Here is an 18478-nt window from a genome sequence, read left to right on the forward strand (position 1 = left end):
TGATCCAGTATAATGATGATAACGATGAAATGAATAAGGATATTATATTATATTATAACATAATCTTGATGTAGCAATATTTTTTAGCAAGTTTTGAGAGGCCTTCATCGAGCAGTGGATTGATCCTGGTTGATGATGATAATGACAATATAAATAGTTTGATATACGAGTATTATAATATCACCAATGTTGATAAATATATTAATTCATAAGACGAAGAGGGGTGGAATCAGTTTAGAGAGGTCTTCATTCAGGAGTGGATTGATCCAGGTTTATGATACGATATGACGATATAAATAGACAAAATATCACGAATTTTGATAAAATATAGAAATTCATTTGACCGAGAGGAATAGAATCATATTAGGGAGTCTTTCATCCAGCAATGGATTGATCCAGGTTGATGATGATAATTTATTTTTATTTATTTATTTAAAAAAAGACACGTTGAGCACATAACAAATTATTAATTCAGGACGTTCACAACATGACATTTAGAATAAAAAGTACAAGTAAATCAATTAGAGAAAAAACAAGACAGAAAAAAAACAAGCAAAAATTAATTTTATAGAAAATAAATAAAATTCATAAACGACAATAATTTAAGAAAATCAAATTAAACAATAAAATAGAGTTTAAAACAGAATACATAATGCATCACTAAAAATGTCTACATCTCTAGGGAGTGCATTGACCAGCCGCACGGCCCTCGCTATTGGTGTCTGGTGAGCCTGACATGAGGAAACAATGGCGTTGTAAATAGATAGGGTATATGATATAATATCACCGATTTTGATCAATTTAGCAACTCATATGACCGAGAGGAGAAAAATCAAGTTGGGAGATTTTTATCCGGCAGTGGATTGGTATAAACAGGTAAGTACCTAGATATTATAATATTATAATATCACCCGTTGTTACATAGCGTCTGTCACGTAGTAATTACATTATTTCAAATAAATACATATTTAAACATGTTTCTTTGTTTGCAAAAATAATCAGTAAATTCGTACTTGGCATATTGTGTAATCTATGAAAATTGTAGCGTCAAATATCTTTACGTTACGAACTATTCAATTAAAAATGAGTGTCTGAACAGCCGTAAAGAAGTATCATAGAAAATCTAATTTCAAATATTCCTTATCGTAGTAAATAGAAAAATCCAATGAAGGCGTTGTCAAACAATATGTGAATATTGTACAAGATAATAGTTTTCTCACCCAAAAAAAAAGAAGTGCGCGAATGCGTAGGTACATTCGATATTTGAATGTAAATGATCGGTTCTATCTATATCTATATATAGATCTTCAGAGAAATGGAAATTCGGAAGACCATACTTCCGAAATCACATCCTGGGAAGTAACCTGCGACTGCGACTGCGACTCTATCTAGTACGATGACGTCCCGAATAACCAGGTCACCAGGTTTTAGATAACATCAGTAAAAAGTCTACGACCGAGATCTCGAAAACGCAGGAAAGTACTTCTGATCCAGAGCGTGACGTTATAGACATTTCGGCTGTTGGACGATGTACTGAAGACGGAAATTGGTCTACAGTAGTGAAGAAGAAGCGACCAGCGGCTGTCCGTGGCAGCTTAGGCGGAGGATTGAAGGGGAGCGATGTAGTTAAAAACTACCACTTCTACCCCTTCACCCAGAGACATCTGCTGCGGATATGTCTGATTATTTAAAAAAAAACTTGCAAATTGTAACGCCGAATTTACAATTGCAAAGCTAAAGTCAAAAGGGCACTACGCATCTTTTAAGATAGGATCCCAGCTGTTAAACTGAGTACGTTGATTCTAAAGCCTGACAATTGGCCACGTTACTCATTCATTAAAGAATGGGTGTCAAAAATTGAAACACCACGGCTGCCAACCAGCTGACTTAACAATGAAAATAATAATTGCCCAAGGCAATTATTGTTCTACTACCAAAATGTACGTGGCTTAAAGACAAAAGCTGTCGATTTTTTGAGAAATGTTTTGGCTGACGACTATGATGTCATAGGGTTAACTGAAACATGGCTCAATGACAGTGTTTTTAATCGCGAATATTTTGGAAGTGAGTAGGTACTCAGTCTTTAGGAGGGATCGAGATTCCGGCGCAGGCCACACGCAGGGTGGAGGCTGTCTTTTGGGGGTTAGAAGCATGGAGGGGTAGAAGGCCGAACGTGTCCATGCTTTAGAGACTCCAAATGAGGACCTTTGGTGGAGTCACTATTTACGTTTGTGTTGTATATTTTCCTCCAGCCAGTGACGTGGAGGTGTATAAATGTTTTGTTGAGAATATGCCATCTAGTGTCAACTTGATTGGAGACAGAAGAATTATTGTGATGGGAGACTTTAATCTAACTTCAGCGCGCAACGGTGAAAGGGTCAACAGTGACCTGGAATTTATGTGCGCTGTTTTTGGATTTTCTCAGTTCAATGATATTTCTAACTTTAGTAATGGGCTTCTGGATAGGGTATTCAGCAACATCAATTTGTCAGTTTCCCGATGCATGTCCCCCCTTATACGGGAGGATGACTTTCATCCTACTTTGGTTTTTGTGCTCAGGTTTCGGTCGACTCGCCCGCTACGAACTGAAATACCCTCACATGAAACCGATCGGTGCAGGGGATGGAAGTTTGAAGGTGGAAACTTCAAGCTACTTTACTCATTAATGAGTGAAGTAGATTGGAGTGAGTTTCTCGGGATTTGTGATGTAAATGTGGCGGTACAATTCTTTTATAATACTGTATATAATGTGTTTGATGAATCTTTTTCAAGGAGGTCGCCATGTCGTGGTGGAAGGCGATACCCGAGGTGGTTTTCTCGAGAGATTATTGGGGACATTCAGATCAAGCATTGCCATCACAAAGCTTGGAAGGCTGAGCTTGGTCAACGCGACTATGAAATGTTTAGCCTTTATCGCTTGAGAGTGAGGCAAGCTGTTCAAATGGCCTATCGAACATATATGGAATCGGTAGAAGATTGCATTCGTGAAAATCCTAAATCGTTTTGGGATTATATTAAATCATTTAGAAGGGATGGTGGGTATGCCGATTCGATGAGTTGGAAAGACGAAGAGGTGACCGGAAATGGAGTGGCAGAAGCATTTGCTGGTCACTTCAGGTCTGTCTACGCAAGTAGTATTCCTTATTCGGATGTTGCCTCCACGTTGAGACAGCCATCATGCGGTGCCCAGTCCATTGATATTTTTCCAGTTGATGAGAGTGATGTGCTTAAATTTATTAAAAAACTAAAAAATACTCACTCTTTGGGACCTGATAACGTCCCTACATTTTTTTTAAAGGGGTGTGTTGATTTTGTCAAAGGACCACTTGCATATATATTTAATCTTACAATGGAGACAGGTATCTTTCCGGAAACGTGGAAGATGTCGAAGGTTACTCCAATCCATAAGAGTGGTACAGAGTCATCAGTGGAGAATTACAGGCCGGTAGCTGTTTTCTCTGCACCAGCAAAAGTTCTTGAGATGATCATGCACAACATGATTTCTCCAAAAATTGAGTCATTTATAATAAATGAACAGCATGGATTTAGAGCAAGCCGATCAACGGAAACTAACCTGATGGTATTTACCAATTATGTGTCATCGGCCCTGGATAGAGGCCACTAGCTTGACTGTTCTTACAATGACTTCTCGAAAGCATTTTTGACAAAGTCGATCATGATGTCCTGATGGAAAAACTCCAACTTATTGGATTGTCTGATCGATTTTTGAAGCTATTCGGGAGTTATTTTAGGAACCGTCAACAATACGTATCGTACGGCCTTTATCAGTCACAGATCTTATACACATTTTCTGGTGTCCCTCAGGGCTCAAACTTAGGGCCGTTGCTGTTCAAGATTTTTATAAATGACATAGCATTGTTAATAAAAAATGCTATGTTTTTGTTGTTCGCTGATGACTTGAAACTCTTTTTGGAAGTTGTCACCTTGGACGATTGTCGTCAGGTCCAACATGATATAGATTATATATTAGATTGGGGCAGGCGTAACAAACTAGAATTCAATATTGATAAATGCATTCTTTTGTCGTTTACCAGAGCCTCAAAAGTGTTGTTTTTCCAATACTCGATGCATGGCAGAGTTCTGTCACGAATATCATCTGTAAGGGATCTTAGCATTACGTTTGAGAGTAAACCGACATTTATAAGACATATAATTACCATTTGTAACAAGGCGCTTAAAATGTTGGGCTTCGTTATGCGTACTTCCCGGGTCTTTTCGGATGTTACGGTATTAAAACTTTTATTTAATTCTTTATTTCAAAGCAGACTTGAGAGTGGGTCTATTGTTTGGGAACCACATCAGTTGAAGTATGCCCTTATGGTGAAGAGGGTTTAGAAGACATTCTTGAGACTCCTTTATTTGAGGTTGTACGGATACTATCCGTGGCTTTATTCAACTGACTTTCTCTTAGGCATGCTTACATACTGCAGTTTGCAATTTAGAAGAAATCTTTATTTAGCTACGTATTTTTTTCGACTTATATGAGGTAAAAATGAGAACTCTGCCATTCTGGGTAGTGTTGACCTGTGTCCCCCTGATAACTATCTTAGAAATAGAGAACATCAGTTGTTTATTCTCCCAAGGTGCAGAACCAACTTGCCACTGGTAATGCCAATTGGGAGGGCGATAACTATGTTCAACGAAATTGCTTCGGGTGTTGATATATTCCACCTACGTGAGGATGAGTATAGGTGGACGTTATTTTATAAATTCTTAACATAGGGTCTGCTTAACTCATCCGGTGTACTTCCGTGTACATACTAATTAATATTTTTGTATGTACATATTTTTACTGTTTAATAACATACTATCTATCTCTTTTTTTATGTAATACTGTTTTATATTTCTTTGTTTCTAAATGTCATGTTTCTAAATGTCATGTTGTGAACGTCTTAAACTTATAATTTGTAATGTCCACAATATGTTAAAAATAAATAAATTGAATTGAAATTGAATTGAATTGAACCCATGCTTTAAATTACATGAAAAGTGGGAAAGACGGTCTAACGATAGATATCCTCAAAAAAGCGGGAAAGGATGCAAATGAAGTGCTTGCACAATTGTTCACAGCCTGCATACGCAAAGAGGATGTCCCAGAGGCATGGAAAAATGCCAGCATTGTCATTCTTTACAAAAAAGGTGACAGAGAAAACCTAGCAAATTATCGTCCAATAAGTGTACTCCCTATTCTCTACAAGACGTTCACGAAAATTCTCTCAAACCGTCTGCAAAATGTACTAGACGAGAGCCAACCGAGAGAACAAGCTGGATTTAGAGGAGGATACAGCACTATGGACCATATCCAAGTCGTCAGAGAAATCATAGAGCGATGCCAGGAATACAAACTGCCACTATGCATGGGTTTTATAGACGTACAGTTTGAGTAACAGGTTGAACATGCCAGTTAATACGTAATGACGGCCATATTGGTAGATATATCTACTGCGCCCATAGACGGACAGTTTTCGACCTGCCAGATGTCTGTCAGGTTCAAACTGCCAGCGGCCCCCCTCCCGTGTTTTTGTAAAACTGTTAGAATTTCGACTCGCCGAAAGTTCTCGGGTGACACTAGATGTTCATGACGTTAAGGGGGGACATACTCAGCGTACTGTTATGCATTAGATCGATACGTCGATAAGAGATTCTAATTAGAGAAACCGCAACTTCCTGTGATAACAATAGCATCCTCTGATATCAATAATATTGTCAATTTAAATATTGATTCATTTTATTCTAATTAATTCTAGAAAACCACAAAACTATAATATCATGTTATTTGTGTTTGATAATTGGAAACATCCAGAACATTATTCAATCTATATATGAACCATTGTACACGTAATGAATTTGTTAGTTCTTTGTCGACCATTGTACCTATAGTATGTAAGTTGGCTTTCTGTCAATTGTAATAAATCTGTATTACTTGTAATTTATCGCCGTTTAATAAATCAAACATCTATCAAAAGTTCTTCTATTTTCGATTTGATATCTCCTATGAATATATCCGCCCTCTTTCGCTATTCCTGACAAATCAAAAGAGACTTTTACAGAGTCCTATTTCATAGTCCTCTGTATAATAATAATAAAATAGCAAATAATACCTAACAAGTATAAAGACTATTTAATTTCGTATATTACGAAACCTAAAAGACTTAGTGAAAGTGATTAACTATCTTACTTAAACTATTCCACTTTTTGGGGACGTAACAACTGGTGTCATCCGTGGGATTTATCACAAAGAAAGTGACAAGCAGACGTCTTCTTCGAGACCTTCCAGTAACATCGGGAAAAAGAACCTTTGGGTTTTTGCTGCCGGGAGAGCCTCGCGGAACCGCATCTTCCAAGATTAATCTGTGAATCCACATCGACGCGAGAAGAAAGAAAACACAAGTGCACATTGTGACAAGACTTCTTCACGTAGATCATCGAGACATATCAACGCATCAAGATACAAGACATCAAGATAGAAGAATGAATTGCAATACATTACTGTGAGTACATGCAGAGAACTATCCATTAAATTTAAGTTTTATTATATTTTATATTCTTATATTTTTGAAACATAAAAATTTCTATTATTTTGTATAAAAATTATACGCAAAACTATATAAAAAATTACATATAGACTTCTACATATTTAAATTATTCAAAATGAATCCAGATAGTAATTCTAACACTTCAGAATCTAGTACTAAAAAAAAACCTTGCTCAAACTCTGATTTACGTTCATTTATACAACATTCATTTGATGGTAATAGAAAACAATTAAGTTCATTTTTACAAAATTGTGAAATCGCTTTTGAACACGCTGATGAAAATCAATATGACTTTCTACTTTCGTACATTCGTACTCAAATAATAGATACAGCTCAATTAGCTTGTAGAATTAGATCTTTTAAAACATTTGATGAATTGAAAGCGCATCTCAAACAGAATTTTGCTGATACTAGAACAGTTATGCAACTAGAACTAGAATTGCAAAAATGTCGCCAACAAAAAGGAGAATCAGTCTCAGAATTTATGATCAGAATAGAAACTTGTGCAAAGGAAATTAAAACAGTAATTAGTCACGAAGAAAATAATGAAAGATTGTTAGAAGGGCGATTCTTTTCAACTGATGAACAGGCTCGTACCCGTTTTATAATAGGATTACTCCCAAGCCTCTCAGAGAAAATAAGAAATATGAATCTTAATACTTTAACAGAAGCTTTGAAAGCTGCCACACATGAAGAAGGTCTAGTAAATTTAGTAGAAGAAACAAATAAAACTATTATGCAGAGCAAACCAATTTGCCAGACTTGTGGAAAGATTGGACATGTTTCTACAACTTGTTTCAAAAACAAAAATAATAATGTCAGAAAAATTTATAATTTCGAACAGAAAAATAATCATCAAAAGAAGCTTTGTAGCTATTGTAAGAAATCAGGACATTTAATAGATAATTGCTTTAAAAAAGACCCGTCTAAACGAGATAAATATCTCAAAGATAGAAAATCAAATATAAATTTTGTTTCAAAAGGCTCAAACGATCCGATGTGGTATGTTTCAACGGAATAGGTAATATATCGAGTCATAACATACATAATTAATTTAAGAAAGAAGAAAATTCTAAATCTTACTTTGATTACTCTCTATGAATATAATATTATAATATAATAAAATAAAAATTTAACTTTTTTTTGAACCAATATCTTTAGTGAATGAAATTAAGATAGATAAAAATCATTTTAAAAATTTACCATTTGTGAACCTTATTAAATAAAATTATTCTATCAATTATACGTTTCTAGTAGACATAAGAGCCGTAACATTTTCGATAAAACGAAATGTTTTTAAAACTTTTAATAGTGACATAAATTCGGTGTTAAGAAAAGATAAAATACAAATTAAAGGTATAGAAAATTCTAAATCTATATCAGGAATAAATAGAAAATTATATTTGAATTTTAAAAATTGAAAGTGTTAAGAATTAGACACATATATTGTCAAATGACATGAATTGAAAATATTAATCTCGAATTCGATGAAATATTAAGAAATAACCTTTTTTCATTAATAAATTATGCAAAATTTAATTATGAATCAAATATATCGAATACATTGAATAAAATTCGATTACCTTTAAATAAAAGAAAATTTAATTTTAGATTGAAATCTAGATAAAGATATTAAAATAAATGTTTAATATCTCTGACAATTGAATAATCAAGTTTATAATTTTAAAGAAAAATTATTATCATTTGAAGTTAATAAAAAATCATTAGAAGTGAATAAAAAATTAATAAAATCGTTACAATAATGAATTTAAATTATTGAAAGTTCTATTCGAAAGAAAATATTTAAATAAAAAACTATATGAAATTGCCGAAGTCAATTCATTAGTATACTAAACTTTGAAAAATACGAAATATCATCAAAATAACTAATATAAATTATGTAATTTTCAGTTAAAATACATCGCAAAATAAATTGAAAAAATGGATAAATTCAAACTTAAATTGAATCAAACTCTACAAAATCTAAAGTTTAAACAAATCAGGCAATGCGAAGCTTTCGTGTACTACAACTTGTGTACAAACGTAGCTGTAGGACACCATAACTTGTGCGAACAACATAGGAAATTAAAAAGATTATTTTGTAAGAAATATCATTTCATAGATCAAGGTTACGACGACATGAACTATCGTGTTTTAAACGAAGTAGAACTGAGTTGTCGGGAGAACTATGAAAGAATATTTAGAATCATACCCGATCACGGACATGAAATATGGAAAAACAAATTAAGAGAAAACATACGTTTAGAAATTTGGTATGAAGAAGATCAACAATATGAAAAAGAAGAAAATTTAAATCATTTAAAATATATCTTTAACTTAAAATATTAAAGAATAAATTATCTGTAAGAAAAATACATTGTTTTCAGGTATCTACTGTTAGAATCATTACAATAGAGTAGTTGCTCATACAACAAATTAATTCTATTCCAGATTTTTTCTGCTAACAACATGGACATGCGAATGTTCCCATACAGAAAAAATTAACGAAGGAAGTGGACTTTACTATGATGAAATAGGAAGTGCTAAACTTTATCAAGACTATTGGAACCTTGTGACTTTTCAGGAGACAGAAAATATTCTATCACAACATAAAATATTATATGATATATACGATAAAACTAATGCAATCTGTATGAAAATAATTCTAGAAAAAAGCCCAAATAATTGTAGATTAACATTGGCTAGTATAAGAAATGATATAAATGGTATCAATTCAAAATTTGAATCTATATTGCATCTAATAGGAAAGAATAGAGTAAAACGTGGATGGTTTGACGGTATAGGAACTGTATTTAAAACTATTTTCGGAACATTGGACGAAAATGATGCTAATTATTATAACGAAGCTATCAATAAAGTAGCGGGAGATGAAAAACAATTAATCTCTTTGTTAAAAGATCAAACTCAAGTAGTAACATCGACGATCCTAACATTTAATGAAACAGTAAGAAGATTTCAACTTAACGAATTAGTAATGAATGATAATCTTAAAAAATTAGAAGTGTTTGCGAAAGATATGAAACATGAAACTGTTGCTACAGAATACTTTGTTAAATTGCTTTCTCAAATAACCTTATTAAAAGAAGATGTAAGAAATTTAGAGAACCAAGTAGATAATATTATACAGTCTATATTATTTAGCAAGAATAATGTTATTCACCCTTCTTTAATCTCACCAATGAAATTATTTCAAGAGTTATCCAAACATGTAGGACAATTAACTCGAGGACGCGAATTACCAATACCTCTCACTATAGATAACATACATTCGATTATGGATATCTCATCCCTAACAGCATATTTTTATAAAACTAAAATAATATATGCTATATCAGTACCTTTAACAAGTACACAAGATTTCACTATATTCAAGGTAACACCTTTACCAATTCCGCATAATCCAAAAAACCCAGATGTATTCTCACTTATTCAAAATGAATATAAATATATAGGAATAACTAGAACAAAAATGCAATACATAAAATTCAACGATTTAGATAAATGCAAATCATTAACGAAAAAACATTTTATATGTAAAATAAGAGACATTTTCACTACATTAGATAATGGAATTTGTGAAACGAAATTATTAACAGAAACTATTTCAAAAATACCTTCTGATTGCTCTACAAAAACTATATTCGGAAAACTGAGTATATGGCATGAAATATCACATAGTAGATGGATATTTGTTCAATCAGAAAAAACAAAGGTAACTATCGATTGTCCTTCTAGACAATTAGAAGAATTAGACATATTAGGTACAGGTATATTAAAATTAGAAGCTAATTGCAAAGCTTATACAAAAACCTTACAATTCATAGCAAGTAATGATGTTTTAACAAATGTTACTGTGACTAAAAGTGAATTTAATATAGTAAATGAAGACTGTTGTATCAGAAATGAAAACTTCAATGCTACCATACCTAACTTGACCCCTTTAACAATAACTAATGCTAATTTAGATGAGCTTAGAGTAGCTACGCATAAACTTAATATTTTCCAAGATGAATTGAAAAAGATGAAAGAAAAACCGACGTTAGTTAAACATTCTAACTATTTTACAATCACGATATATATCTTAATCGGATTAGTAATGTTATATTTTATGAAAAAATTATATTCAAAATATATAAATGAAACACCACATGATAAAAATTGTATTCAAATATTTAATCAATGTCACAATACTAGGAGAAATACTCCAAGATCACGAGAAGATTATCCAGCGATTTCTTTAACAAATATTAATGCAGGATATAAGGATGATGAAGAGGAAATACCTGAACATCCTAGGCCCGTCACTAGAACGATGACTAAAAGATCATCCTTAATTAGAGATAATACATTCTCTTAAAATTAAAATTAAAATAAAAATTTAAAATTTAAAAATCTCACTAAAATAAAGATAAATGGAAATGGTTCATAGTTCACATTTTAATCGAAATAAATATTTCACATTTTTAACATGCATGTGATCAAATAAATATGCATATAAGTGATCAAATAAAATTGCATATATAAGTAATTGATCAAAAATAAAATTAAGTGACACATAAATACGTATATAAATAAGTGTTCCAATGTAAAATATCTTTGATATATGAAAATATTGATAATGGTTATAATTCTATCCATATAAAAATTACTGTCAGTCTGTCAATCAGTCTGTTAGCCAACAAATAATGGTTATAATTCTATCCAGATAAAAATTAATTGGTTATAATTCTATCCAGATAAAAATTAAATGGTTATAATTCAATCCAAATAAAAATTAATTTAATACGTATGAATCAATAAACATGTATATCAATATCTTTAATATATAAATATGTTGATAAAATCAATAACATGTATATCGATTTTCCCCCCGATATATAAATATATTGATCATGATTAATCAAAATAAAAACTTAAAACGCGTTAGAATAGGAAAAACCCATACAAGGTTAGAGTAAAGAAAAATTTCCGTTAGAATAGGAAATACTTTAAGAAAAACTTCATAAGTTAGAATAAGGAAAAGTTTCCATTGATATAAGAAAATTAAAAAGGTTTTTTTTAGGGTTTTCCCTAGAAAACTTCTCTAGAACCCTTAAAAAAGTTAACCCTAGAATCCATGTAAAAGTTAGAAGTTATGGAAACACTTAAATAAAAACATGAATAGAAAGTTTAGAAAAAGAAACATAGAAAGTTTAGAACGAAACACATTAAAACAAATTTATTCAATTTACTAATTATTAATAATTGATATAATCAATAATATTAATTTGATTATCCTTTTTCTAATTAAAAATATTATCTTTAATATTAAGAAAAATCTATGTACTTATTCTATATTCTTTTGAATTATATAAAATCTTAATGTTAAGAAATGAAATATATAATGAAATATATAAGAAAATGAAATATATAAGAAAATGAAATATATAAGAAAATGAAATATATAAGAAATGAAATATGTTATTCATTGATCTATAAAGATCTTGACAATGTTCAACCCCTGTCTACATATTATATTTTGTCAACCTTTGAATTATATCAAATAAAAAGTTTTGAATTATATAGAATCCAAATGATTAAAATGAAATGAAATACTTTCTCTCTGTCAAAATAAAAATTATATTATATGTAAACATTTATATAATATTCATTATATTATCTTAGTATATAAACAAAAATGAAGATGTATCAAAAATAAAACAAATCTATTTTCAAATATTCAAATAGATAATTTAAACTATTTACAACATGTTGTCTATAAAAATGAAGATGTATCATTAGACAATAACAAAACTGTTTTAGAAATACCTTATTATAATAACAAAATTGTTAATTATTATAATGACGATGTAAAACTATGTAAAGAATGTATCAATCAACATAACTACAAAAGAAGATTACGTTCATGCAAAAGAAATAAAAGTTCTCTAGAAATACAAAACAAGATGCCGAAAGATAAAATAAATAAGATCCTCATGTCAATCAAAGATAGGAATTTCAGACACTTCAACTAATTTACTTAAAAAATATTAGTTTCAGTCTTAAAGAGGGAGGTGTTATGCATTAGATCGATACGTCGATAAGAGATTCTAATTAGAGAAACCGCAACTTCCTGTGATAACAATAGCATCCTCTGATATCAATAATATTGTCAATTTAAATATTGATTCATTTTATTCTAATTAATTCTAGAAAACCACAAAACTATAATATCATGTTATTTGTGTTTGATAATTGGAAACATCCAGAACATTATTCAATCTATATATGAACCATTGTACACGTAATGAATTTGTTAGTTCTTTGTCGACCATTGTACCTATAGTATGTAAGTTGGCTTTCTGTCAATTGTAATAAATCTGTATTACTTGTAATTTATCGCCGTTTAATAAATCAAACATCTATCAAAAGTTCTTCTATTTTCAATTTGATATCTCCTGTGAATATATCCGCCCTCTTTCGCTATTCCTGACAAATCAAAAGAGACTTTTACAGAGTCCTATTTCATAGTCCTCTGTATAATAATAATAAAATAGCAAATAATACCTAACAAGTATAAAGACTATTTGAGTCGCTTAGAATCATAACTCACATTTTGCAATTTTGTCGTTTTTGAGTTAAATATGCCAAGTGATTCTAAATGCATTAATCTATATACAGAAAAATAGTTGGCTATCAAAAGTCGCTTTAAACTATGTGAAAATCGTTGACAAAGTTCACTGTTGGAGTCAAAACTCACATAATTCAAAGAATAATGTGAGTTTTGACTCCAAGGCCTTTCTAACCAATCAGAGAGCTCTATTCCACAAAATGTCATGGCGGATTTGGCATCTCAAAAAGAAGTTGCTGTTCAATTGTGTAGTCATTGTTTTTGATAATTTCGGCATTATTTGATAAAAGTTGACTAAAAATTATATATAATTATTCAATATGGATATAAGTGTATCCCCAGTCACAGGTGGAGTGGCAAGAAAGAGAGGAAAATGCCTGAAACTGGAAGAAAAATAATGCCAAGACTGACAGGTTAGTACCAAAATGTGATATTGAATTTCGACTGATAATAACTTGTGTTTTGTCATCACTTATACCTTCTGTATAAAATATAAAGTTTAATAAATATTCTTAGTAGTCTCAGCAACTTAATTAAGCCTTTTAATGAATTTGTCATTTTCTGTTGCCAGCCAATTTGCTCTGGATCTATAGGCTCTATTATTTGACATGACATGAGTCACATGAGTTTGTAAAAAATATTTTCAACTAGTAAGTATACACATTTGAACGAAGTTATAATATTACGTTAAAATAAGTTGGTATGTATTATTAGTTATTTTATTACTTTGCACAATGACACTGTCAAATAAATTCAGCTCAATGCTTTAATGATATATTAAATCTAACTATGAATACCTATAAAAGATTCCATTGAATTATCAAAATAAACTTTACAATGAGTGAGACTTATTTTTTCCAAGAGCTAATTATATTTTAGTAGGTAGGTATCTACGTATTCCTTTTGTTCCACAATAAAGGGCAAATACTAACAAGGGTTTATTAAATTGGTTTGTTTTATTTTGGTTTCAGATAAAAGGCGAGTAGAATGCCTATAATATGCCTTATGTATACACCAGAAAGCAGCTAATCTTTGTAAATCGTTGTCAATCAGAAGAATGCAAGAATTTGATTATAAAAAAAAATGTAATATCAATAAAATTCAGTGTCTGGAGTCACATTAGGAAGATGATCTAATATTATTCAAAAACAATTTATAATTACTGCTAATAATTACGTAAGAACAAAATAAAATATTACAGAATGTCCTACAATAATTAGTTTTATTCAAAAATCCAATCATTCCTACCAAATTTTTATAAAAAACATGATGTATCTACAATCTACATGTATTAATATGTATGTAGCTTGGAATCAAAACTCACATTATTCCTACACATTGGGATCATAACTCACATATTCGCAAAGTTGGTGTCAAAACTCACATTATAAAAATTTGAAATGCTTCCCGTAACCTTAGGAGTATTATATATATATAAAAAAAAATATGTCAATCGACTCACTCACTCATTAATATTTAATGGTGTTCAATACTTTTCTTCTAATTACTAAAAATAGTGCTCTGGTGGTTTTTTGCGATTATCTCAAAACTCGATTTTTGGAATATGTGAGTTATGATTCTAGGCGACTCATTTAATTTCGTATATTACGAAACCTAAAAGACTTAGTGAAAGTGATTAACTATCTTACTTAAACTATTCCACTTTTTGGGGACGTAACAGTACGTTAAAATGAAGATTTTATGCTATTTACAGAGCACAACCCTGGACATTCCTTGAACGTTGTAGATAATTTATTTATATTATTTTGAAGCCTTATTATCCTTTATATATATTTTTAACATTTGATGATTGCATATAGTATTTTTATTACATAAAATAGTATTCTTTTAAACCTCTCGCTCTAATGTTTTAGAATAAAGTCATATTTCGGTAAATCAATGTGCAGTGGTGTTAATATTTTTTAGATTTATTCATTTTTAAAAGCATTTATAAAACCATTAGTAAAATTTATGTCGACATTATTATAGTGAAATATTTACGATAAAAAATTAGGCATTATTTTATTCAAAAAATGGGCAAGATTTACACACTTAAAAATAATTTTAAAGATACTGATTATAAGCTATGTTTTTAATAAACTTTGAAATGTAATAAACATTCTACGAATAATGTTAGCTTTAAAAATAGTTATTGACCTAAGAATAAGGTAGTATTTTTTTGAAATACGCCATTTTTTTTGGCATTCCCTAGTGGTTAAGCTACAGCATACGGTCGTATTCATAAATTGACAAATGATAAATGAAGTAAGGAATAAGATCATGGTAACGCGCGGTTTGAACATGTACCGTTTAAAAAAAAAAAATCGGTTAGGTACATGTTCAAACACGCGCGTTAACATGATCTTACTCCCTACTTAATTAGTACAACCATCTTCTTCTTCTTCTATTCGTATGCGTTCCTATACCATTCATCCGATTGCAATGAAACTTTGGTGAGTTGTCGTGCGCACGCCCGCGAAGGTTTTTGAATTAGTACAACCACATTCTTCTTCTTCTATTCGTATGCGTTCTTATACCATTCATCCGATTGCGATGAAACCTTCGTCAGGTGTTGTGGTAACACCCGCAAAGGTTTCTGAATTAGTACAACCATCTTCTTCGTCTATTCGTATGCGTTCCTATACCATTCATCCGATTGCAATGAAACCTTCGTCAGTTGTTGTGGTAACACCCGCAAAGGTTTCTGAATTAGTACAACCATCTTCTTCTTCTATTTGTATGCGTTCCTATACCATTCATCCGATTGCAATGAGACTTTGGTGAGTTGTCATGCGCATGCTCACGAAGATTTCTGAATTAGAAAATCATCTTCTTTTTCTATTCGTATGCGTTCCTATACCATTTATCTGATTGCGATGAAACTTTTGTCAGTTGTTGTGCGCACACTTGCAAAGGTTTTTAAATTAGTATTATATAAAATACAAAGTTTGTTGTTTCATCCAATTTTGATTTTTACACATTACTACATATTAATAACAATAATAACGTTTTCATATTTTGGATTCCATTTTGAATTTAGTGTTCTTTTGTTTGACCTTTACTCCTATTAGAATTATTTTCATATTGCCATATTGTATTACACAGATATTTAATATTAAAAAAATAATTCACTCTTATTATTTTTTAAATATCTGAGATACGAGGGTGGGTCAATAAGTCCTTAGAAAAGCCGACAGGTGGCGCGACTAGTACTGTAAGCGGTTTGTTTTCATGCAGCGGCACTACCGATTCAGTATGCTGCGAAGTTTCAATCAGATTGGTCGGGTTGTTGTATATTTCTCGTACATTTAAAAAAAAAATTGCTTGTGGAAAATGGAAAAATGGAAAATGGAGAAAATTGAGTTTAGAGCTGTTATTAAACATTTTAATATAAAAGGGTTAACAGCAAAGGAAATAAAAAATGAGTTGGATTTAGTTCACGGCATATCTGCTCCTTCACTTGCAACTATTTATAACTGGTTAAATGAATTTAAGCGTGGTCGTACATCAACAAAGGATGAACCACGCTCAGGACGTCCTGTAGAGGTGACTACACCAGAAATGATCAATAAAATCCACGATATGGTGTTAAGCGACCGAAGATTAAAGTTGAGTGAGATAATTGAGGTTACAGGGATCTCAAAAGGTAGCGTCATTTCTATTTTACATGACAAATTGGGCATGAAAAAAATTTCTGCAAGATGGGTGCCGCGTTTGCTCACAGTCGACAATAAACGCAATAGGGTGGTGGCCTCTAAAGCCCCGTTGTCGCTCATGCAACGCAATCCGGATGAATTTTTTCGTCGCTTTGTGACTGTAGATGAAACATGGATACACCACTATACTCCCGAGACGAAAGAACAGTCAAAGCAGTGGATTGCGAAAGGCGAGCCATGTCCAAAGAAGGCGAAAACCGTAAAATCAGCTGGTAAGGTTATGGCTACTCTATTTTGGGATGCACGTGGAATTATTTTCGTTGACTATTTGGAAAAAGAAAAAACAATAACAGGGGATTATTATGCATCTTTATTGGACCAGCTAAAAAACGAAATTGAAGAAAAACGGCCTCATTTAAACAGGAAAAAAATCCTCTTTCATCAGGACAATGCCCGTGTTCACACATGTTTACGATCAATGGCTAAAATTGAAGAATTGAAGTTCGAATTGGTCGACCACCCACCGTATTCGCCAGATTTAGCCCCCAGTGACTTTTTCCTTTTCCCAAACTTAAAAAAATGGCTAAGTGGACAACGTTTTTTTTCAAATGAAGAAGTCATCGATCGGACAAATGCTTATTTTGAGGACCTTCCGAAAACTTATTTTTCTGACGGTTTAAAAAAAATTGAGAAACGTCTAACCAAGTGTATTGAGCTCCAAGGAGATTATGTTGAGAAATAAAAAAAAAATACAAAAATAAAAACTGTTTTAATGCTTTTTTCTAAGGAATTATTGACCCACCCTCGTAAATATAACCACGAAGTGACCCTGTGCGAAGCCGTGTACTTCAGCTAGTCAATATATAAATTATATATATTGTATTCTAAAAATATGACCAAATAGATAAATACTGACTCATAATATGTCCATTAAAGAGAATAATTTATTCAAAAGAAAAGATTATGGCACATATTTTATATTTACACAAATGTGTATAAAAAATTGTTCCGGTGAATCGATAAAATACACAATCCTCTATTGAAATCATGATTTATTTTACCAACATCATTGGTGTGTATTTTATTGTCAATTTGTTTCTAATAAAAACAATATAATTATAATCAATTATGACAAAATTAAATTTAAAGTAAAATTATTCGTGTATCAATATCGTTCAAGTATACCCTTCTTAAAACTAATTTAAACACTACCCCTGTGTATTATCTCCGCGAACCTAACCTCCATAGTTTTTGACACTTGCTCTGCCACAGACAATAAATGTACGTATATGGGCACTTCTGTTGACAGTTCGACAGATTTAAATGGGATAGTTTGAACTGATCTGTGGTGTACCCACTAACGTACAGTTATTGTCTGTGCCATGTTCAACCTGCTACTCAAACTGTACGTGTATGGCTACCTTATGAGAAGGTGTTCGATTCGACAAAGAAATGTTCAATACCAACTCGAAGCACTAAGAAATCAAGGAATCCCTGGGCGCTATATAAATATTTTCAATAATATATACAGTAGCGCAACAGCATCTGTCAATTTCCATAAACCATCGCGCAGATTTCCTATCAGCAAAGGAGTCCGACAAGATGATACAATCTCACCTAAACTATTTACAGCT

General features: G+C 31.5%; 1 protein-coding gene across 1 annotated transcript; it reads left to right on the forward strand.

Annotated features, from left to right (window-relative positions):
- Nucleotides 1-6336: 6336 nt before the first annotated feature.
- Nucleotides 6337-11894, forward strand: LOC147067011 (uncharacterized). The gene is made up of 2 exons (XM_085954329.1): nucleotides 6337-6512; nucleotides 9009-11894. Exons 1-2 carry the CDS (start codon nucleotides 6493-6495, stop codon nucleotides 10933-10935), a joined length of 1947 nt encoding a protein of 648 aa, XP_085810455.1. The 5' UTR covers nucleotides 6337-6492; the 3' UTR covers nucleotides 10936-11894.
- The last annotated feature ends 6584 nt before the right edge of the window (nucleotides 11895-18478 follow it).

This window comes from Rhyacophila brunnea, unplaced genomic scaffold, assembly GCF_057557595.1.
Source record: "Rhyacophila brunnea isolate RB1 unplaced genomic scaffold, BYU_Rbru_1.0 scaffold_4, whole genome shotgun sequence".
In the NCBI taxonomy this organism is placed as follows: domain Eukaryota; kingdom Metazoa; phylum Arthropoda; class Insecta; order Trichoptera; family Rhyacophilidae; genus Rhyacophila; species Rhyacophila brunnea.

Bases quoted from the DNA above. Each gene is read 5' to 3' on its own strand.
- LOC147067011 (XM_085954329.1), top strand. From the start codon at position 6,493: ATGAATTGCAATACATTACT. The intron at 6,513-9,008 runs GTGAGTACATGC...ATTCTATTCCAG, and splicing joins ATGAATTGCAATACATTACT to ATTTTTTCTGCTAACAACAT.